This window comes from Capra hircus, chromosome 6 (genome assembly GCF_001704415.2).
Source record: "Capra hircus breed San Clemente chromosome 6, ASM170441v1, whole genome shotgun sequence".
NCBI classification, from domain to species: domain Eukaryota; kingdom Metazoa; phylum Chordata; class Mammalia; order Artiodactyla; family Bovidae; genus Capra; species Capra hircus.
Genome location: NC_030813.1, coordinates 45,119,607 through 45,142,510, shown reverse-complemented (window position 1 = coordinate 45,142,510; position 22,904 = coordinate 45,119,607). Strand labels below are relative to the sequence as shown.

Genomic DNA, 22,904 nt, shown 5'->3' with positions numbered 1-22,904 from the left:
CAGGCAGGAAGTAACACTGAGGCCAGGGTGTGCTGGGAATGGGTGAAGAAGAGCAAGGAGGCCGGTATAGCTGGGCCAGGGCAAATGAGGGCGGCAGTGAGGGTAAAGAGGTTCTGAGATGTGGTAAAGGTTTGAGATTTTATTCTTGGTATGATCATCAGCCAGTGGAAGGTTTTGAGCAGAATAGCCTGTGACTTACTTTTTTAAACCATCGTTTTGTCTGTGCTGTGGGAAATGGCCTGCAGGAAGACAAGTATGGAAGGTTGTTGCAGCTGCCCACGTGAGGTGTGTTGGTGGCCTAGGCCAGGGTGGTAGCTGCTAAGGTTTTAAGGAACAGTTGGATTCAGATGTATTTTGAGAGTTGATCTTATAGGATATATTGATGAATCAGATGCAAGAAATGAGGAAATGAGGATTCAGGGTCTCCAAAACTTCTGGTGTGAGTTGCTGGAAAGATGAAAATGCTATAGGATACTATTTAATTCTTTAAACATGAGTTCTTCATCGCACTTACCTAGGTTTTTGCGAGGGTGACTTTCAGTGTGTACACGTGTGCTCAGTTGCTCAATCAAGTCTGACTCTGCGACCCCATGGACTGTAGCCCACCAGGCTCCTCTCCATGGGGTTCTCCCGGCAAGAACACTGGAGTGGGTTGCCATTTCCTCTCCAGGGGATCTTCCCAATCCAGGGATCAAACCCATGTCTCCTGTGACTCCTGCATTGGCCGATGGATTCTTTACCACCGAGCTACCTGGGAAGCCCCGGGTGACTTTCAGTAAGATGCTTTAACTTCCTGTGCTGTTAACTATATTTCTGACCTTGGGCACATCACTTTAATTTCTTTATGCCTTAATTTTCTCATCTGTCAGACAGTTATTATTTGACATCTGCCCAGAGGGGTATTGCAAAGGTTAAATGAGTTAAGAATGTAGAGTGCTTAGAACAATGCCTTCTGCATGGTAAGTTCTCTGTAAATTCTAGCCTTAATTATTGTATGAACAGTCATCTGTTTTATTCACTGCTGCTGTGTGCAGGACCTGGAGCAGTGTATGATAATATAGGTGCCCCAATATTTGTCCTCTGAATAAATGAGTGAGTGCATGAACTGATAAATGGCCACTGTTTACTTCATAGGACATGCTCCTGTGTTTCCTATTCTGTTTAAGCCCTTCTAGCCTTGTAGTGTTTTTCTTGCCTCCTCAGTAATAGCCTCAGACCTTAGTGTGAAGAATGAAATCTATACACCATTCCTAGCCTGTTTGTTTTCCTGCCACAGAGTTTGCTGCCCTTTGAATGCTTTCTGTGTTTTAGTAGTGAAGGGATTCCAGCAAAGTCTTGTGGATTGCCCTCTTAGTACTCCTGCTCCCAATTTAAGTTCAGATTTCTCTTGGGACATCTTGGGCAGTACTTAAATGTTTATGAAAAGGTGACTCTATTCCACTTTATTTTTATGTGCTACTACTTTCATAGTTTTCAGTTATTTATTCAGTGACTTTGCATGGTTTTCAGTCATTTATTCAGTTAGTCTCCTATGCTTCTCTCTGTTTTCCTGTGGAAAGATGAGATTTTTTCTCTGATCATAGTTTATGAGGAAATTAGAAAGGAGAATGACGGGGAAGGTTATGATTGAAACAATCCCGTGATAGCCTCCAGAGTGGTCTGTGCCCTTTTTCTGCTTTCGCTGCTTCTCCCTATTGCCTGGATCTGGTCTCTCAGATTAGGCTACCTATCTGCTCCTTCTATTCTCCCAGAGATATAGATGTGGATATAAAGTGGGAAGATGAAGGTCAAATGTGGTTACAATACTAATAGGAATGTAGATTGTGAATACAGATTGAAAATCTGTGGCTATAGATAAAGAAGAAAAACTATCTTAGGTGAAATTTAGATAGTATCTCAGTTTTTAAAAGGAGAAAATTGAAACACATTAAGCAGAAGGTCATGGACTGTGTTGCATGGGACTAGAACTTAGTTTTACATTTCTAGCAAGTATTCCATTTTTTACCAGAATATGAAATTTTCACTTGAAGTTCATTTGCAATGGAATTGGATCATCCAAGATTATGACATTAGGAAACAAAAGTTACGTAGAACCATTGCCAATAGTATACCCCCCCAAAATTCCGTTAGTTGATGTTAAAAATAAAATCTTTCTTTTCTCTGTTGTTATCCAAGTGGTGGTAGGAGCAGAAAGTGAAAGTTGCGTAGTTGTGTCCGACTCTTTGCAACCCCCTGGACTATACACAGTCCATGGAATTCTCCAGGCCAGAATACTGGAGTGGGTAGCCTTTCCCTTCCCAGGGGATCTTCCCAACCCAGGGATTGAACCCAGGTCTCCCACATTACAAGCGGGTTCTTTACCAGCTGAGCCACTAGGGAAGCCCAAGAATACTGGAGTGGGTACTCTATCCCTTCTCCAGGGGATCTTCCTGACCCAGGGATTGAACTGGGGTCTCCTGCATTGCAGGCGGATTCTTTATCAACTGAGCTATGAGGGAAGCCCTCCAGTTATAAGAAGCAGCCTTTAAAAACTCCATTTAATACTTAAAAATATTTTACTGGTGTTTATACAAAGAAAATAAAAATATTTGATCTGTGTTTTTATTTCCGTGCATTGTTTTAATGACATTTATTAGTAGCAATTGCTGTCCTTTCTTCTGAAAACTAATAATGTAATATTGGATGTTATTCTGTTCTAGGGAGCTCGTGTTGGTAGAGTAGATGCTTTCGTTCAGAGCTTGGACAAAAATTTTATGGTTCCAGTAGGTGGTGCTATAATTGCTGGCTTTAATGATTCCTTCATTCAGGAAATCAGCAAGATGTATCCAGGTAAATAAATCAGTTGCTCTTCAGAAAAAGTAACTAACAAACAAAAATCCATTTGTATATAGGCTACTGTAATAAATCTTACTTTACAAAGCTTTTTCTCCCTAATGTAACATATCCTTATTTCAGGAAGAGCTTCAGCTTCACCTTCTTTAGATGTCCTTATTACTTTATTATCACTTGGATCAAATGGCTACAAGAAGCTATTAAAAGAAAGAAAGGTAAGGTTTCCCTGTAGGTATAAAATAATATCCTTGACTAAAACAGTATCCAGAGTATTGGTGTTTCTATCTATTGGTTTACCACTTTGGGATATAGATACCTAGTACAGTCCTAGGGGATTGACTTTGATTTGGTTTTCAATTAATCATTGTTATCCCATCTATTTAGATATCCTGAGGAATCTTGGAAAAGTGATTTTGTTTTTGTGTTTGTTTTTTTGAGAAAGTCTTGTATCAGGGATTCTATTAGTTCGGTAAAATTTAATTCATTTATCACTAGGTAAATAGAAGCTCTTGAAAGACAGACAAGTTTTTTCTTTTTAGTTTTGGAAGACTTGTTTAGATGTGGCATGTCATTTGCAGGAGGAAAAATACAGGTCAGAAGTTGACCAGCTTCTCTTTCTAAGTAATAAGTCCATCCCTTGCCATTATTGGAATGCTGAACTCATTGATTATGTTGATTATGGAAAGTGACGTTTGTGCTTGAAAACTGGACTTTGTCTTCAACACTAAAAGCTAGCTTAATTCAGGGCAGCTTCAAAATTGTAGTCAGAGACAGTGTTGAAAGGGCAGGTCAGATTAAGATGTTTTATTCATCTCCAATCTGGGAGGGCTACAGGTTCCTGGTATCATTTTTATATCTATAACTTTCTAATACTTAGTAGCAGTTATAGTCCCTAAGATTTATAATATTAATTTACGTATTTTAAAATATTTTCATGTATATCATCTGATAGATCCTCTCAACAAACAGCCTTATGAATATCTAACAGAAATTTAAAACTTCTGTGCTCTGTTTTATGCTAGTCCCTTTCTTCCCACTAATTCAACCCATAGGAAAGTAATTGCTTACTTTTTATTATTAGGACATCTTTTAAGATTTACATGATATAGGAAAAGATGGTCAACCTCAGTCTTTAGGGAACTACAAATTAAAGTGAGATATCACTAATATAAAAAACAAAAACTAATATAAAAAACTAATCCGCAACTTTGATAACACTTTGGCAGTTTTTTGTATACTTACCACAAAAACTAGTGTCCCACTCTTATCTGTTTAGTCAAGAGAAATGAAAATTTGTATGTGTACAAAAACTTATATGTGAATGCTCATGGTGATTTTATTCATAATTGCCAAAACCAAGAAACAACTCAAATGTCCATCATCTGGGGTATAAACAAACTGGTACATACACACTCTGCAGTAAAAAGGAACCAACTACTGATATATGCAACAGCATAATAACTCTCAAATGCATTATGCTAAATGAAATAAGCTAGACTTGAAAGGTGACATATTGTATGGTTTTACTTACATGCCATCTTTTTTGTAAAAGGCAAAAAGATGTCAGGACAGAAAAGAGACCAGTGGATGCTAGAGGCCTGGGTTGGGGAGGGGACTATTAATGGTAGTGAAATGTTTTGTATCTTGATAGTGGCAGTAGTTCCATGACTGTATGTTTGTCAAAATTCACAGAAGTGGACACCTGAAATTTTACTATGTGTAAATTATGCCTCAATAGACCTGAAAAGAAATTCTAGATGATTAGACTAAAACTCCAGTTTAATGAACTCCAAAAAATAATCATCTTGTTGTAGAGAGAGAAAACCTCAGCAGAATGTTTCAAGGCTCTGTCCCCATAGGACAGATGGAGACTGTTGACTGAGGAAAACCATCACCTGTTTATGTTAAAGTTTAGTTGTATCAGACACCAGTGGATCATGGCTCTCCTATCCCTACTTGTTTCACTATGGTAAAGGTACTTGAACTCACAAATTTTATTCCCTTATTTGTGAAAGAAACAACTAGCATCTCAGGCCACTTCTAGTTCTGAAAATTATAGAATATTTCTTAAAATGAAATAGCTGCTTTCTGGGCCTTGGGTATTATAGTCATGGGAATTGGCCTGTAATTTAGTAATCCAACACAAGTCATACGGGTTATTTATATCAAGCATTTTTTAAGTTTGAAAATTTTAAGATGATCTCTTCAATTTCATGGTGTCTCATATCCATTTCCACCCCTGTTAAGCCGTCTTGACCTACCCCCTCCCCCAATCTGAACAATGACAAGCTCATTTAAAATAGCATGGTCTAAAGTATGGACCAGTGTTTCTATGAAATAGAAATAAATAGTGGAGAACTTTGATTGTAGGATAAGTTTCACTGAGTAACTAATTTACTAAGTATCTATTGAGCATATATTATGTGTCAAGCCTATAATATTGATATAGTAACCAATAAGATAGGCAAAAGATACCTGCTCTTGTGGAGCTTACATTTTGTATGAAGGATACCAGCAATAAACAAATAACGTAAAATATAAAGTTTGTTTAATACATAAATTATACAGGTGAAAGCACTGTGGAAAAGAACAGAGTAAAATAAGGGGGGTTAGGGTTGATGTGACAGGGGAGATGGTGAGAACTGATTTTTAAAATACAGTGGTTAGTGCAGGCCTCATTGAGAACCTGATTTCTGAGTTGACTTGAAGAAGTTTGAGGGAGTATACTCCCTGAAGTGTATGATGGAGAAGAGTATTTCAGGCAAAAAACCAGTACCTGAAATTAGGGCAGAAGATCGGGAGCTGACTGTGGCTCAGGTCATGAGCTCCTTGTTGCCAAATTCAGACTTAAATTGAAGAAAGTAGGGAAAACTACTAGACCATTCAAATATGACCTAAATCAAATCCCTTATGATTATGCAGTGGAAGCGAGAGACAGATTTAAGGGACTAAATCTGATAGAGTGCCTGATGAACTATGGACAGAGGTTCGTGACATTGAATAGGAGACAGTGTTCAAGACCATCCCCAAGAAATAGAAATGCAAGAAAGCAAAATGGCTCTCTGAGGAGGCCTTACAAATAGCTGTGAAAAGAAGAGAAGTGAAAGGCAAAGGAAAAAAGCAAAGATATGCTCATTTGAATGCAGAGTTCCAAAGAATAGCAAGGAGAGATAAGAAAGCTTTCCTTAGCGATCAGTGCAAAGAAATAGAGGAAAACAATAAAATGCAAAAGGCTAGAGATCTCTTCAAGAAAATTCAAGATACCAAGGGAACATTTCATCCAAAGATGGGCTCAATAAAGGACAGAAATAGTATAGACTAAAAGAAGCAGAAGATATTAAGAAGAGGTGGCAATAATACACAGAAGAACTATATAAAAAAGATCTTCATGACCCAGGTAGTCATGATGGTGTGATTACTCACCTAGAGCCAGACATCCTGGAATGTGAAGTCAAATGGGTCTTAGGAAGCATCACTATGAACAAAGCTAGTGGAGGTGATGGAATTCCAGTTGACCTGTTTCAGTCCTAAAAGATAATGCTGTGAAAGTGCTACACTCAATATGCCAGCAAATTTGGAAAACTCAGAAATGGCCCCAGGAATGAAAAAGGTCCATTTCCATTCCAATCCCAAAGAAAGGCAATGCCAAAGAATGCTCAAACTAATGCACAGTTGCACTCATCTCACATGCTAGTAAAGAAATGCTCAAAATTCTCCAAGCCAGGCTTCAACAGTATGAGAACCGTGAACTTCCAGATGTTCAAGCCGGTTTTAGAAAAGGCAGAGGAACCAGAGATCAAGTTGCCAACATCCGCTGGATCATTGAAAAAGCAAGAGAGTTCCAGAAAAACATCTGTTTCTGCTTTATTGACTGTGCCAAAGCCTTTGACTGTGTGGATCACAATAAACTGTGGAAAATTCTGAAAGAGATGGGAAAATCAGACCACCTGACCTGCCTCTTGAGAAACCTATATGCAGGTCAGGAAGCAACAGTTAGAACTGGACATGGACCAACAGACTGGTTCCAAATAGGAAAAGGAGTACGTCAAGGGTGTCTATTGTCACCCTGCTTGTTTAATTTATAGGCAGAGTACATCATGAGAAATGCTGGGCTGGATGAAGCACAAGCTGGAGTCAGGATTGCCGGGAGAAATATCAATAACCTCATATACGCAGATGGCAGCACCCTTATGGCAGAAAGTGAAGAACTGAAGAGCCTCTTGATGGAAGTGAAAGAGGAGAGTGAAAAAGTTGACTTAAAGCTCAACGTTCAGAAAACTAAGATCATGGCATCCGGTCCCATCACTCCATGGGAAATAGATGAGGAAACAGTGGAAACAGTGTCAGACTTTATTTGGGGGGCTCCAGAATCACTGCAGATGGTGATTGCAGACATGAAATTAAAAGATGCTTGCTCCTTGGAAGAAAAGTTATGACCAACCTAGACAGCATTTTAAAAAGCAGAGATATTACTTTGCCAACAAAGGTCCGTCTAGTCAAAAGCTATGGTTTTTCCAGTAGTCATTATGGATGTGAGAGTTGGGCCATAAAGAAGGCTGAGAGTCAGAGAACTGATGCTTTTGAACTGTGGTGTTGGAGAAGACTCTTGAGAGTCCCTTGGACTGCAAGGAGATCCATCCTAAAGGAGATCAGTCCTGAACAGTCATTGGAAGGACTGATGTTGAAGGCGAAATTCCCATACTGTGGCCACCTGATGTGAAGAACTGACTCATTTGAAAAGACCCTGATGCTGGGAAAGATTGAAGTTGGAAGGAGAAGGGGACGACAGAGGATGAGATGGTTGGATGGCGTCACCAACTCAATGGACATGAGTTTGAGTAAACTCTGGAAGTTGGTGATGGACAAGGGAGACCTGGCATGCTGCAGTCCAGGAGGTTGCAAAGAGTCGGACACGACTGAGCGACTGAACTGAACAGTGCATTTGAGAAGCAGAGAAGAGGGCAGTGTGGTTAGGGCAAAGAGATTAAGGAGAGTTGTGAGAGTTGAGGTCAGGATGGTAATGGGGACGGTGCTGGTCACATATGCTTCTAGGCCATGTAAGGTCTTTGCCTTGTCTTCTGAGTAAAATAGCCATTAGAGGATTTTCAATAGAGAAATATTGCTTGTTCTAACTCTCCTCAGACTTGTAATTATTTATTTGGTATGTAGATTTCCCCTGCAGTGTAAGTGCAGGGTCTTAACCACTGGACCACCAGGGAAGTCCCTAGTCACTGGATTTTTAACAGACTTCCCTGATAAATCTGATGCACACCCAAGCTTAAAATCCATTATTTTGGGGCCCACAAATCATTTGTATGTATAATGGAAGCTTGGAACAGAAACCTGCAATATCATAGTGTTGTAGTGTTTATGAAAGTGAAAAGTGAAAGGACATTTGGGAACACATAAGTCCACTCTTCAGTCTTGTTTTACACGGAATAAGTATCTTTCTATAAAATTAGGCAGAAAACAAAGAACACGTTAGTGCTGACATCTCATATGACTTAGATATTCTTATAGAGACATTTCTCTATAGGGGTATAGTTGAAAACTCGTGAAAAAGGAATGACTTAAAATGGTGATTACCTGTTGTATGTAGCATTTACTGTGCTTAAATAGGGCTTCCTCGCTAGCAGATACTCTTCTTACAAAAGGACTTTTCTTACCCCTAAGAATTTTGAAATTGTTGATTTTAGGGATGTTCTGGCATCTTTATGCAGTCTAGGAATTTCTTTTATGCCATGCTTCTTACTTTTGACATTTAGAGTTTGGCTTTAAAATTTTAAGTTACTTTTAGATGATACCAAAGTCCCATGTACGTTTTTGCTTAACATGAGTGAAAGTCCACCTGCTTTGAGACTGACTTGCAGGAATGTGTAGCTCAGCTGGTAAATGGATCCAGTAGGCAGCCCAGCTCTGATTTCACTGGGACTTTGTGCTTTATTAACCACTGGGTAAATATTTTGTGGGGAAATAGTCCACTTTAGGTGTCAAGAGATCCCTCGCTTTGTAGCATCCAGAACTTTGTTATTTTTCTTTATTTAGATAACGTAGAGTGGAAGGAACAGGGACAGGAAAAGAACAGGATTACGGCTTCAATATATTAGCATGTGTCTGTATGAGTCCTGCTGCTGCTGCTACTGCTGCTGCTGCTGCTGCTGCTGCTAAGTCGCTTCAGTCGGGTCCGACTCTGTGCAACCCCAGAGACGGCAACCCACCAGGCTCCTCTGTCCATGGGATTTGCCAGGCAAGAACACTGGAGTGGGTTGCCATTGCCTTCTCCAATGAGTCCTGCTAGCTAATGTTAATTATTTTAGTCTGAAAAGTGTTAGGCTAAGAGAAGAGTAGGTGGGTGGGAAACTAATATTTTTACGAATGTCTTCTGTATGTCTAGGACTCTGCTAGGTTCATTGTATTCATTATTTCATGCAGTGCCTGTGGTACTCAGAGCAAGTTTATGAGGTAGATATTATCCCCATTTTACAGATGCAATTGAGGTTAGGAGAAGTTACATACTTACCCAGAATCACATGTAAGTGCTAGAACTGCTGTTGAAAGCCAAGTCTGTGTGATACTGAAGCCTCTGCACTTTCTGTCTTCCCACTCTTCCCACCTGCTTCCAGTCACCCATCAACTGTTGTGGAAGTGTTTGCCTGCTCTGTGCAAGGCATCTGAACCATAAAAATAGTAATCTCATGACCCCTTTTCTTATCTAATGGAGGTGTGTAAAACCCCAAAAGCTCTAATGTATTCATTGATTTTATTTAAAATTCTTTGTATTGAATTTACTTAGAACAGAGACTATCTATAGTAGTAATCTTCAGAGTATAAAAATGCTCATTTGAGAACTCTGTCATTGTAAGAGAATAAAAGTTTGCTTTTTAACAACTTCATTCAACAGGAAAGTCTTTTTCTTGAAAAATGTGGATGTCCTCCATAAACCATAATTGCATATATGTAGCATAAATATTGTTTTTTTATTGGATTTGTTGCAGAAGTAAAGCCCTCTTTTGTTTAAATGGACTTGCTTTTGAACTGTGAAAATTTAATCGTGATAGTTTATTGGTTCAGCTCTGGAGAAGCTGAGGCATAGCTATTTTGCTCCAGCCAGAGCTATTTTTATACCATCACTGAGAGCTCCTTTTTATATTATTGGTGTTATTGCGTACTAAAAAAGGAGTGTTAAAAGAAAACTTAGGATTTTTTTAAATTCTGTGCCCTTATTCACCACAATGATATTTTTAGAGGTTATTTCATCTAGCTATATCTCTTCCAAAAAGGCTTTATCTTTTTCACAGTAAAAGCAGACAAGAACTCAGCTTGAAGCCGTTCCTTCTCAAGCCTTCTTTTTTGAAGAGTGAAAGGATCTAAGAGAGTGGAACTGTGTGTGTGTGAATTGAACCTCTTTGCCCTTAGCCCCTTCCTGATCAACATGTCTGCTTCACTGAGAGAAGTGACCAGGAAGTTTCACTGAAGAGGCCTTTAAGAAAAGGGATGAAAACTGCAGAAACTATTTCTTTGAGTTGCTCTATGCAAAAGAATGATCAGTCTTAGATGTTCATCCCTGCTTCAGATTTGGTTCCAGAGAAGACCATTATTCTGCTTAGCTTTACTTTTTAGAAGAGCGCTCTGCTGAACAGGACAGGCAGGTAATCGTTCATTGTTGCAAATATCTGCTGATTTGGAGAAGAGAATATCTACAGAAAAGGAATGACAAAATGGCTGCTTCCGTGACTGGAATTTGTTTGCTGAAACTTGGAGAGCGTTAGACAAACAACTCAAACAAACTTTGTAGCCCTAAAGGTAGAGTAGTTGAATCCCAACGAAAGTGTCAGATTTTAGGCCTGGATATGAAGCATCAGTAGAAAAGTTTGAAAGCTTTAACCTGGGCTGCATGGAGTGTGTCTGGACACTGTGGCCTGGTCATAGTCATAGATGGCAGCATCCCACATTGAGTGTGTTTGTCTTCACTTAGGAACATCTGTGTGAGTGGATATGTACCTCCAGTCCATTGTCTGTCCATCCTTACATGTTATCATTGAAATACCAGACTACTTGTTATGTTTCCTTTTTGATTTATTACCCACCTTGCGGGGCATATTGTAATGATATGTGAAGTTCTCTTTCATCTTGTAACATGAAACAGTTATTTCAAAAGATGTGGTTACCTAAGACCCTTTTCTTTAAAATTCAGTGAATTATGTACATCTTGGTTTGTGGGAACAGATAAGCTAGATGTTGGGCTTCACAACTGCAAATCAGTTTGCAAAAGGCTATATGAAAGATAATGCCTAATGTAATTCAACTTCTCTTCCATTAACATCTTGAGTTATGGTGTAAAGTTCTGTATTTTTATTCTAGAAATGTAGCTGACATTAGCATTCAGGTGTATGGTTCAGCTTATCTCTGGTGAAGAATCTTTTAAAATTAAGTTAAATACAGCACAAAAGACATAGAAAATCAATAATATTTCATTTCTTTTAAGTAAGATCTTTCTATATACATTTGTTTGGAGTGCTTATAAATTTCTCCCTTTACAGGAGTATTTTGTAATAAATGTCAGTTATAGATTTAACTGTAGGAAAAAAATAGTGCAGGTTTTGAAATACCTTTAATATATCAGATAAAAAACTGCTTAGCTAAGTATTAGTGTAGGAAATAGTGGTACAGTCTCTTAAATGATATTTTTAAAGTGTAGTGATATTAATAGGAAAGCATTTAGGACCCTAATATGTGAAATACTATAGGACTCAGTACATTGTGCTTTAAGATATTTTAAGCTGCTTTGCTTGTCATAAACCTTTATACAGACTAGAGATACTAAAAACATTTGCAGATGGATGTGAACTTGAGTCACAAATATATTCTTTTTTGTTTAATTACTCCCATACTAGTAATATGTGATTTATTTACTTTAGCATTACACTTATAGTCTGAAGATTTTTATTCTAATATTAGCTACCATTCTAGTGGTATTAGTAAGTGATTGATAGAATTGGTTAGAATTAATTTGTTAAGATATTAGAAATTGAACACTGGAAAAATCTGTTTTTTAATAGCCATATATGCATTAGTGAATTTAAAAGCACCCTCTAAGGGTGTTATTAAGGAACCATTTCCTCTCTCTTTTTTTAAAGAAATAGCTAAGCACAAATTAAAGAGAAACTAACTACTCTTTTCAGGTACCTTTTATTCTACAAGTGTGACCACATTGGTGGTTACTGTGGCAGTCATACTAGAGAGAATAATATTTTAAATTTGGCCCTCGCAATTGAAATAAGTTTTTTGTTATTAGTGTTAGAGGGGAGAATGTGGGAGTCTGTAAAAGGCATTTCCTGGCTCTCAGGTTTGTTTCTGCTTATGGGAGGTTAATGAATTTGAGAGTAAGAGAGAATTAGATGCCCATTCAGACTTTAATATATAATATTATGAAGAATCAGCAGTTAACATCTAAATTAAAATATATGACTCTTTTTTTTTTCTTTTTTAAACAACACTGAACATTTTCAAAATTTTATTTTTAATGTTTTTGCCCTGTGGGATCTTAGTTCCCCAGCCAGGGATTGAACCCAGACCATTGGCAGTGAAAGCACCAAGTCCTAACCACTGGACCTCCAGGGGAATTCCCAACACTGAGCATTATGTTAGTGACCTAGTTACTTTATAGTAGAGGGAAATACATAAATGAAACCCAGGAAATTTGCTCTTCATTTTAACACTGGCATGGTACTAAAAGATTATGAATTATTCCAGTTGTAGGAAAAACTCTTGATTTTTAAATTTCATTTGATTTTCTTATAATTTCACCTAGTGAAGTGAACATCAGAATATTAGTTTAAGACGGAAGGGCCAGGAAATCTTTATATGTCTAAGAAAAGATACCTGCTCTCTTTTCTGTTACTGCAAATGGTGATAACATATGTCTCCTAAAGGATTTCCATATACTTTTTTTAATGACAGAAGAGAAAAACTTATTAAATATAACAATATGTTTACTTATAACTTCATTTGGTATGACAAATGTGGGTGTTAACTTTTTTAATATAAAAAGAATCAGTATATTTTAGTGACCTAAGATTTCATAATTCTGGCATGCTGAGAATTGATATTAAAAGATCCTAAAAATTTAAGAATGACTATTAAAGTTTTTTTAGGTCAGAATGTAAAATATACTGTGTTGACAAGGATAAAAATGCTTGTGGTCTGAAGGAGACTCATTCATAATTCATAAACCTGGTAGGAATTTTCCTCTTCTTTTAATCCTTACCTAACAAAAGACAGAGTTAGTCATCTGCTATGTGCTTTAGACAGGAAAAAGCTACTCTGGGTCGCAGTGTGGGCTCAGACTCGCCAATCCTTACCTTAGAGAAAACTGAAGCCGCTTACGTGGTCTTTGAAGTTCAAGTATGATTTCCTCCTGTCTCCACTTAGGCACTCTGTTGGCCCTTGGCTCTTTAGTACATCATTAGAATTTATATGTCTTGACTGTGGCTGGAGGAGGTCATTGCAAATGGGTTTGTTCAGCTGCAGACTTTACTGGGGCAGATATTCATTTCAACACTCTTTAAAGTCCTTACTAGGAGAAGAAAAAACAATTTTAGGTCGAACAGTTGCCGACTTAAATATTTATTTGTAGCTTCATTAAATTCTCTAATGTGCCTGTGCGCATGAAATTTTGTACTTGTAAAATAATATGTACTTTTATTTTTTACTACTAGATATACTTTTCAGAGTAGGATCAAGAGTACAGTTTTTAGTTGTTAGCTGCTATATTTTTAAAATTGAGTTAAAAGGTAATTGTTAATTTTAAGTTTATAATATTTAAAGGAAATTAATTTTTAAACTGTCTCTTCCCAATTCACTTACATACTAAAATCTTGGCATATTTTTCTTGATGTTGGGAAAACAGTGGTGAAGAAGGTAAGGAGTCCCACCTTTCAAGGAGTTTTTCCATTCTAGTGCGTAGTCATAGGCAATATTTATTTGAGCACATAAAAGAGATAACTTCAGACTGTGTAAGTATAGTGAAGGAACCAAAATAGACAGTGGTGTTGGAGGGAGATTAGGAGTTGGAGGTAGGCAGGGTCGACAGTTACTTTAATAGGGAAGAGATAAAGGAAGTTCTCCTTAGATTGTGACAAAAGGGACCACTCATGGAACGATCTGGGAGAAGAGCCTTCCTAGTCCTGGAGGAGCAGGCGCAAAGGTTGTGACGTGTCCAGGGATCAGAAAAGGAGGCTGATGTGGCTGGCATGTAGTAAGTGGAGGGAATGGTTGTTGCTGAGTTTGGCATTTTGGCTCGGCTGGATCATGCGGGGCCTTATAGATGAAGAATTTTTGTTTTTTGTTTTTTCAAATACTTACAGGAGGAAGTTGGGAGGAACATGATCTGATTTATATTTTTGAAAGACCACTCTGGCCTCAGTCTGAAGAACAGATTGTAGAAAGGCAGGAAAGTAGGCAGAGAAGTCATTTAGAATCTATTGCTGTGATCCAGGGGAGAGGTTGATGGCTGCTTGGACTAGAGTGGTAGCCCTGGAGGTTCTGAAAAGAGGATGGATTTCTGATAGATATGTGATAGCACCTGAGCAGGAAATGTTCCGGTTCTTTACCTTTAAATCCTATGGTTTCAGATCATTCTGGCAGCTCTGAATCTCACTATATTGTGGCAAAGGAAAGAATTGTTCCTAGGGCTCATGGATGAGTTAATTTACAGCATAGACTATACACCAGTCAGATTTGTTTTACTCAATCTGGCAAGTTGCAGTGAGTGTTTATTTGATTTTCTGTAAATGTAACATTTTATTGTTGCAGGAAATGTTTTCCTATTTGTCCAACCAACTAAAGAAGCTGTCAGAAGCCTACAATGAAAGACTGTTGCATACACCTCACAATCCCATATCTTTAGGTAATTTTTTTTCTTTTTTAAAACATTAGTACTTCTGAACCATTTCCAGTGGGAAGCTGGTATTTCTCAAAAGAGTTACGAATTCTTCCTTGTTACAGTGATGTTTCTAATTTCATTACAGTACTAATTTGTAAATTTAAAAAATTTAGTTAGCCTTTTTAAATACTTGAATGTATTTCAAAGGTAAAACCTATGTGCTGAAAGAATTCAAATCTGTATTATGTTACAATGAATATATGGAAAAAATACTTTGATCTCTTGCTTCTTACCAGGATAATTTGGTCAATAATAATGAATCTATGTAACTATTTAAAAATTTCTACCAGTTAAAAAAAAACACCATAACATTGGATATTAAAGTTGCTCTTATAATTTTTAATGCTATTATTGTTAGTTTTCCTTAGTGTGCCTATGTTAGAGATATCAGTGTTTATGATAATTTAATATTGTCGTTGTAGTACAGGAGCTACTAAAGGGGTAATATGGATGTTGACTTCTATGTATTTAACTAACATTTAAGCTTCATCATTACCTCTTTTAATTTGTGAATATATATATAGTATAATATGGTTCATATTTATGTATATCTGAGGAAAGTAAGGAAATTAATAATTTGTAGTTGAAGCCTTTTCCAGGAATGAACTTCCTTGGAAAACCATTTGGCCACTGATAGATAATAACTCACCCCAGTCAGTCTTCTCTGTTGGTTTAAAATCTAGGTAGATGTTATAGAAGGTGATATGGTGTGATCTGAATTTCAGTTCTGCCATGTAGTAGCCTCTAACTTTCCTTTCCCTGTCTATAAGTAGAGATAATGATCCCTCACATACAAAGTTAAAAGTGGCTGAGATAATAATTGTAAAGTATCTAGTATGGTAAGTCATACGATTCATGTCATTGTTACCTGAATTTAATTGGAATATTCACTCTTGAGAAGGGTTGTATGGAAATTCTTTTCTGAGTATGTTAGCTTGTTTTAAAATATTTTTCTTTGATATGCAAGAAAATCCTTACTATAATTTATTAAGTGCATTGATGTGAAATGGTACCATGAGACAGTGAATAAAAAGTGCTATCTCCATGAAATAAGCCAGTTGCAAAAGATAAATGCCATATGATTCCACCTGTGTGCGGCACTTAGAGTACTCAAAATCATGATAGAAAGTGTAATGCCGGTTGCTAGGGTCGGGGAGAATCGAGAATTACAGTTTAATGGGTATAGAGTGTCAGTTTTTAAGAGAAAAAGAGTTATGGAGATGAATGGTGTGATGGTTGTATAACAGTGTTTGAGGTATTTAATACTACTGAAGTATACGGAGAAGGCAATGGCACCCCACTCCAGTACTCTTACCTGGAAAATCCCATGGACGGAGGAGCCTGGTGGACTGCAGTCCATGGGGTCGCTAAGAGTCGGGCACGACTGAGCGACTTCACTTTCACTTTTCACTTTCATACATTGGAGAAGGAAATGGCAACCCACTCCAGTGTTCTTGCCTGGAGAATCCCAGGGACAGTGGAGCCTGATGGGCTGCCGTCTGTGGGGTTGCACAGAGTCAGACACGACTGAAGCGACTTAGCAGCAGCAGCAGCAGCAGCAGCATATACTTAAAAATTGGGTAAGATGGTAAATTTTATGCTTTATGTTTATTAACACAATTAAAAAAAGTAACGTCTTCATGATTATTTGTTTCTTGAGTGGTTTTGTGCTGGTGAACCAAGGCTCACTGGAATACTGTTTTCTCTTCCAGCTATGACACTTAAAACCCTAGATAAACACTGTAGCAAAGCTGTCACTCAGCTTGGCTCCATGCTTTTTACAAGACAGGTTTCTGGAGCCAGGTAAGTATGTTCAAAAGGGGATTGGTTTTATTTTGTGTTATAAAGTTAATGAAGTATGTTTCCTTACCAATAAGTCCCTCAAGTATACGGTGAGCTATACCTGAGGATTCATCGTGGAGGAAAATAGTGGTGAGGTAGAGAGTCTGTGAGGCTGTTATGCATCCACCTGTAGCATGTGAAGTAGTCACAGAGGGATATGAATCTTGTTTAACAGATACACAAAAACAAAGTTCATTACCCTCTGTACACGTTTTTGTATTTATTTTCCTTTGTTAGATAATCTTCACATTATGGTGTTAGAAATAAGTTAGCTTCATTCTTAAGTGAAAATGTTTTTAAGGAAAAGTCCATTTCTTAAACAGAAAACAGCTATGAATTCTTGTCTTGCCTTTGAGAAATGTCTTTTTTGCTTTTATAGCTTAAGATGAATTTCATTTTACATTTGATGAGGTCAGAGAAAGATGACTTGAAGTAGCTTGCTCTAAGTACTCTTCTTTACATGCTTCTACTAAAGAATTTCTCTCTGACTACCAGAGGTCAGAGATTTCACATCAAAAGAACAACTTTTTAAAAGGAAAAAATCTTAAATTACTTCACCTTTTTAACTTGATGAGCTCTATCTGTATGCAGCATAGTTTTGACACTTATAAAATGGTTTTCTTGGCCCTGCTTTTTAGTGTTGCCACTATTTGTCTTTATGTTTAGGTTGATCTTAATTGGCTGCTTTAAAAGAAAAGTACATTAGAAATCTGCTTATATCAAGTATGCCAGTGAAATCAAGCTTTAAAAATGCATGTGCCTTGCTGAATATTGCTAGTTGCTGACCATCAATCCACTGTAAGCAGTTATGCGATTTCTTCTGGAGCCTTGCTCTAAAACCTTCCATGCATAATATGATCAGATAGGTGTAATTTTAGTCTATTGATTACTTAAGGCGATACGTGGCAGTTAATCAAAGTGGTTTGATTTACAAACTTAAATATTCCATTTAAGTGTGTATATGTGAAGTGTCAGATTTCCATATTTGGTACAAAAACGAAAATAATTTTCTTTCTACTTTTTTGAAGATGTGAAGGTGTTTTTGATTTCTAGAGCTTGATGATAAGTTAATGGCAAGCATCAGATAGTACCTTTCTGTGTGAAGTGCACTGTATCGTATAATTTTATTTTAAGGCTGACAGTCTATTTTCATAGGCTACGATCTATGGCTGTTTTTAAACTTCTTAGTAAGTGGGTGTAAGGCTTAGTAACACAGCTTTCTTTTGTTTATGAGTGATACTCTGTTAACATCACCAGACATATTAAATTGGTAAATCTTTTCCCTTTCAGGGTTGTTCCTCTTGGGTCTATGCAGACTGTGAGTGGCTACACTTTCAGAGGCTTTATGTCACATACAAATAATTACCCTTGTGCTTACCTCAATGCTGCGTCAGCCATTGGAATGAAGACGCAGGATGTGGACTTGTTCATAAAGAGACTTGACAAGTGTTTAAAGACAGTCAGAAAGGAACAAAATAAAGAGAGTGATGTATCTGGAGTTGACAATAATGACAAAACTGAAGATGTGGATATAGAAGAAATGGCTTTAAAACTAGATACTGTACGTCTTGACACATGCCAGGATTCTTCTTGATGACATGTGAAGGGTTTCTTTTTGATAATTTGAAAGAAGTGAGGAAGCTACAGTATAAGCTAACAGTTTAAAGACAAAACGTAAGATTTTTGAATTGGGAATTTCATGGAGAATATTTGGTCAAGGAATAGAATACAGACTGAGCTAGCCATTGATGTTGTTAGATTTGTTGTTTTTAGACTGCTTCAATCATTACCATCCTCAACAGGTCATAATATACAATTAACATTTTTTAATTGTTAAACATTTGCCAATTAAGCATTATGATTCAGATAATTCTTACTAATACATTGATAGTAAAACTACACATGACCTCTGATTCTCTTTGAAATGTGTAGACTGTGTTCCTCTGACCATTTTCTGTCATTCACAAATTACTTAGTTTCTGACCACACAGAATTTAGAAAGATCACTAATGCTACTATTTACTAGATGTTTGTTGCTGTGTGTAAGTCATGGTATGCCTGTAAAATGGATATTTCCTAGGAAAGCAGAGTCAAGGTGTAAGCTTTAATTTTCACTCAATAGAAATGGATCTCAACTTCAGGATGATTTGCTTATATCTAAGAAACATCTGGGGATCTTTTTGATTGTCAAAACTAGCAGAATACTATTGATATCCAGTTAGTGGAGGCCAGGCATGCTGTTCAGCATCCTACAATGGGCAAGACAACTTCCCAAACCAAAGATTTATCTAGCCCCAAATCTCACTAGAGCTGTGGTTGAGAAACACTGTTCTAAATTCTCTCATAGCTCAGTCGATAAAGAATCTGCCTGCAATGCAGGAGACCCGGATTCGATTCCTGGAAGGGAAAGATCCCTTGGAGAAGGAAATGGCAACTCACTCCAGTATTCTTGCCTGGAGAATCCCATGGACAGAGAAGCCTGGCAGGCTATAGTCCATGGGGTTGCAAGAGTTGGACATGACTTAGCGACTAAACCACCACCAAAGTAAGAGAACTCCTAAGTAAACAGAAGTTTCCATTGCAACTTTACTTAACTAGTAACTTAATATAAAGTAGCTCTGTAAATGTTAATGAACTACACAGTATGCAGATTCTTAACTGATAACTGAGGTTACCTCTTCTGAGTATATAATTATAAATTGTTAATACAACATGTGTGCATTTTTCCATTTGGGAAAGTGAAAACTTCATTTCAGTGTTTTTGCCTCAAGAAATCTTGGTTAGCTTGTTCAGGTGTTTTGTACAGCCATCATCAAGAGTGGTTAACATGGGGATTCTGAACATATTTTTGCTGGGGAGGTGAAAATGATGGAGTATGATGAACAGGTGTATTCCCTACCCATTGCCCCTATGCTTCCTTTCTGAATCTGAAATCCTAGACTTACTGGCTATAACTGTTATTTTTGGTGTTAATTTTAAGACTGATAGCCTAAGGAATTAGTGAAGCTCCTGAATGCACCAGAGTTTCAAAACTGTGTTTCTTAAGACTTGCTCTGTGGAGCATTTATTCCTAAGAGATGCTCAAGGGTATGAAAGGTTCCATGAGCAAGTTGGGAACTTTGCAAACCTGCCTATTGGCATATTAAAGGCTCTAAGAATCCCTTCTATTTGAGTCTGAATATATCCTTGTCTAAAGATGGAACGTGTTTTTTAAATTAAATACTTACTGACGTCCCATTGAATGTATTTTTGAAAACACTGCAGTAGAGAATGCCACTTTTCTTTCTGGATTGTGTTTTTCTCCGTTGGTTTGGTACTGTAAACTGTGTTAAACATGAGCTCAGATTGCTGTGACTCCCACTGGTAACTTAGAATATTTTATTGCCAACTTTGGAATCCACTGTTGAGATAAGTACTTAATTACAACTATTGTAAAGGGTTGCTTTGAAATTTTTGTATGTCTGGGGTTCAGATATTTGAAGTGTCTGGGTTCTTTAAATACTTCTTTCAAAGGTAAATCCTGGATTAAAAAGTTGTATAATGTTTTTAACGTGAATTTGGGACTGAATCGAAGAACTAGTTAAGATGAAGAGTTGCTATAGACCCTCTCCAGTCTGTAAAAGGAAATGAACTGATGTTGTGGATGTAGATGCAGTATAGTGTCCACATAAGCCAAGATCATTTTATAGAACGAGGGATCTATTTTATGTGATCAGCATTTAACTTAAGAAAGGCCAGAGTCGAGAGACCCGCAAATGTTTTCTCATCTGTGGTGTATCAGCAGTTCTTGGGCTACAGCTGCTGAATAGATAATAATTCTAATTGAAGATAAATTACATGAACCCACATGTGAATGATAGATATGTTATAACATTTCATTCCTGGTGCATAAAATCAGCTGCAGCTTTTACTATTAGCCCCTTCTTTTCAGAGGTTTTAGAATTCCAGCTCTATCCCTGCTGGTTTCAATTTGACCTTGAGGTTGTAGAAGTCAAGGATTTTTGAAGGGATATTATAGGTTCTGCACATTTAGGCTTTCCTTTGTTCTCACTCCAGTGTCCTTTGACTTGCTGTCTCTCCTTTCCGTGTACATACAAGTTATTTATTTTAATCTCCTAGTAATGATTGGTAAGCCTCATAATTGGCTTTAGTTATCGTCTCACTGGGGCAAAGGGCCAACTGATGATATCTTTTCCAATCAGTGGCTAAGATGACCTCTTCTATCTTTGTGATCCAACTGCCCTTATTAAGACTATCAGGTAGAATTTTGAAGTTTGGTTTTTAAAGTCATTGGGCTGTGTGGTAGTCTGCCCAGAAAAGAAAATTGAATAACATGAAATATTCTTTAGGTCACTACACCCAATGTGTTACTTATTATACACAGAGCAGGAAAGGGTATTTTCAATCCAGTTCTCAATTTGGCTCTTAAATTCTCTGCTGACAGATTCTCCCTCTATCAGGGAATGATATGTGATACTAGCCTTAGGAACTCTGTGTTCAACTATAAATCTTTTTATTTAGCTTTTTGCATTAGTGGATGAGTTGATCAAATGTGAATTATTGAATACAGTTATGTTCAGTCAATGGGTACTTGATATACAGAATGATAACTTTAAATATAAATTGAGGGTTTTTTTTCCTGATATTTTGCCCTAGCACATACCTCTATTGTAGTTCTGTTTCTTTAACCACTATAATAAGTATTATCATGAGGTCTAAGCTATAGGGTATGCTTTTGGTTTTAGACTAGACGGCCATGGTAGGTCTTAGTAAAATTAAACAGATAATTTGTTCAACCAGTGATGTTACTTTAATATTGAATTAGTAGCTCATCCTAAGTTATATTCTTATCTTCTTTCATAGAGGAAAAATCCAACAACTGACAGGTATGGCGAGCCTTGAGGAGTCTCATTCAGGGAAACGTTTTTGAATACATACACATTTGGTGCATATAAAATCTGGGTTTTCTTTTCCCACTGTCTGAAATGTACCCATTTCTGCCAAGCCCTTAAATAGCTTTGTGTTTTGCATTCATGAGGCCAATCTCGTTTTGAAACGGAGTTTGTGTATGTAGAAGTTTAATTATTTCAGAGGTTTGATACCCTCTGAATAATTTGATAACAACTGAATATGCTGTGAGCGTCTTTTTGAAGCTCCTGTAAATAGTTTTTCCTTGTCTGTCACGTTGTGTTGATTATTGGTCTCTTCCGGCCACTCAGCATACAGGCCTGAGACTTCCCTGTGTATTCTTCGTGCCTGCCTTTCTACTTTCATGCTCTTCTTGGTCATTATGGTGTGCGCACATGTCAGATGATGAATCCAAGGCTAATGACTATATCTTTATAATTGTCCACCTAATATTTTAAAGTTCAATCTAAGGCCTTAAGCAAAATATGAAACTATTTATATGGTCTTGTTTTTATCAAGTGATATTGGTGTCAACTTGAACTTTTAGAGAACTGTAAAGAAAGGCTATGTTTAAATGTATAGTTGTGAGGGATTTTAGCTATTAGAATTGAAGCTGGTGTCAGCCTGCTAACTTACATGTTTTACTAAAAGAGAAAGATATTTCCAAAAATATTTTTGGTGTAGACTATTTAAAAATAAGACTGAATTGTATAATTTATTATGCAATAAATTTTTAATAAATCATGGCAGTGCATTACATTATTTTACCTAATCGTTGCTGCAGATAAAAATCTGAAAGTACAGATAACTAACATTAAATTACTTGGACGTATTTTCATTTAGTCATCAGTATTAACTTGCCCAGAAATCAGCAAGGAAAGTCATACTTTGTAATGAGACTCATGAGTCATGGGGGTGGAGGCTAGATTTTTTTTTTTTTTTTTAAGAGGAAGGAGAAAAGAATCTTCCAGCACCCATTTCACAAAGCTCTGTTGACTGTAGAAGGTTGGAGGCTTAGAAGTATTTAAAAAGAAACATGTTAATTAAATATAAAATGGTAATTCTTCCTTCTTCAGCAGACTTCATTTTTAAATTGTACTGTTTGATTTTTGCAGGTTCTCATTTGATTTTTAATTAAATCTTTGCACTGGTGCTTATTAACCCATGTGAATTCATATTTAACCTCTCTGAATCTCAGTCGCATCCTATGTTAAGTGGGTACAATCCTTTAGGATTGAGGATTTAAATGAGATATAAAGTGATTAACTCGATACTTGAAACATAGCACTTGCTGTTAATAACTGCTATGATGGTCTGCATAAAGCTATAATGTACCAATTTTTACTAGATTTAAATTAAATTTTAAAAATTAAATAAA

The 22,904-nt window shown here is 37.0% G+C and overlaps 1 protein-coding gene across 1 annotated transcript in view; it reads left to right on the top strand.

The window, feature by feature from the left end:
• Positions 1 to 22,288, top strand: part of SEPSECS (Sep (O-phosphoserine) tRNA:Sec (selenocysteine) tRNA synthase) — a 38,420-nt gene extending 16,132 nt beyond the window's left edge. Inside the window, exons 7-11 of the mRNA XM_013964566.2 lie at positions 2,700 to 2,829; positions 2,956 to 3,047; positions 14,647 to 14,740; positions 16,489 to 16,579; positions 17,909 to 22,288. Of these exons, the coding sequence (XP_013820020.2) occupies positions 2,700 to 2,829; positions 2,956 to 3,047; positions 14,647 to 14,740; positions 16,489 to 16,579; positions 17,909 to 18,212 (711 nt within the window). The 3' untranslated portion in view covers positions 18,213 to 22,288. The remainder of the gene's footprint in view (positions 1 to 2,699; positions 2,830 to 2,955; positions 3,048 to 14,646; positions 14,741 to 16,488; positions 16,580 to 17,908) is intronic.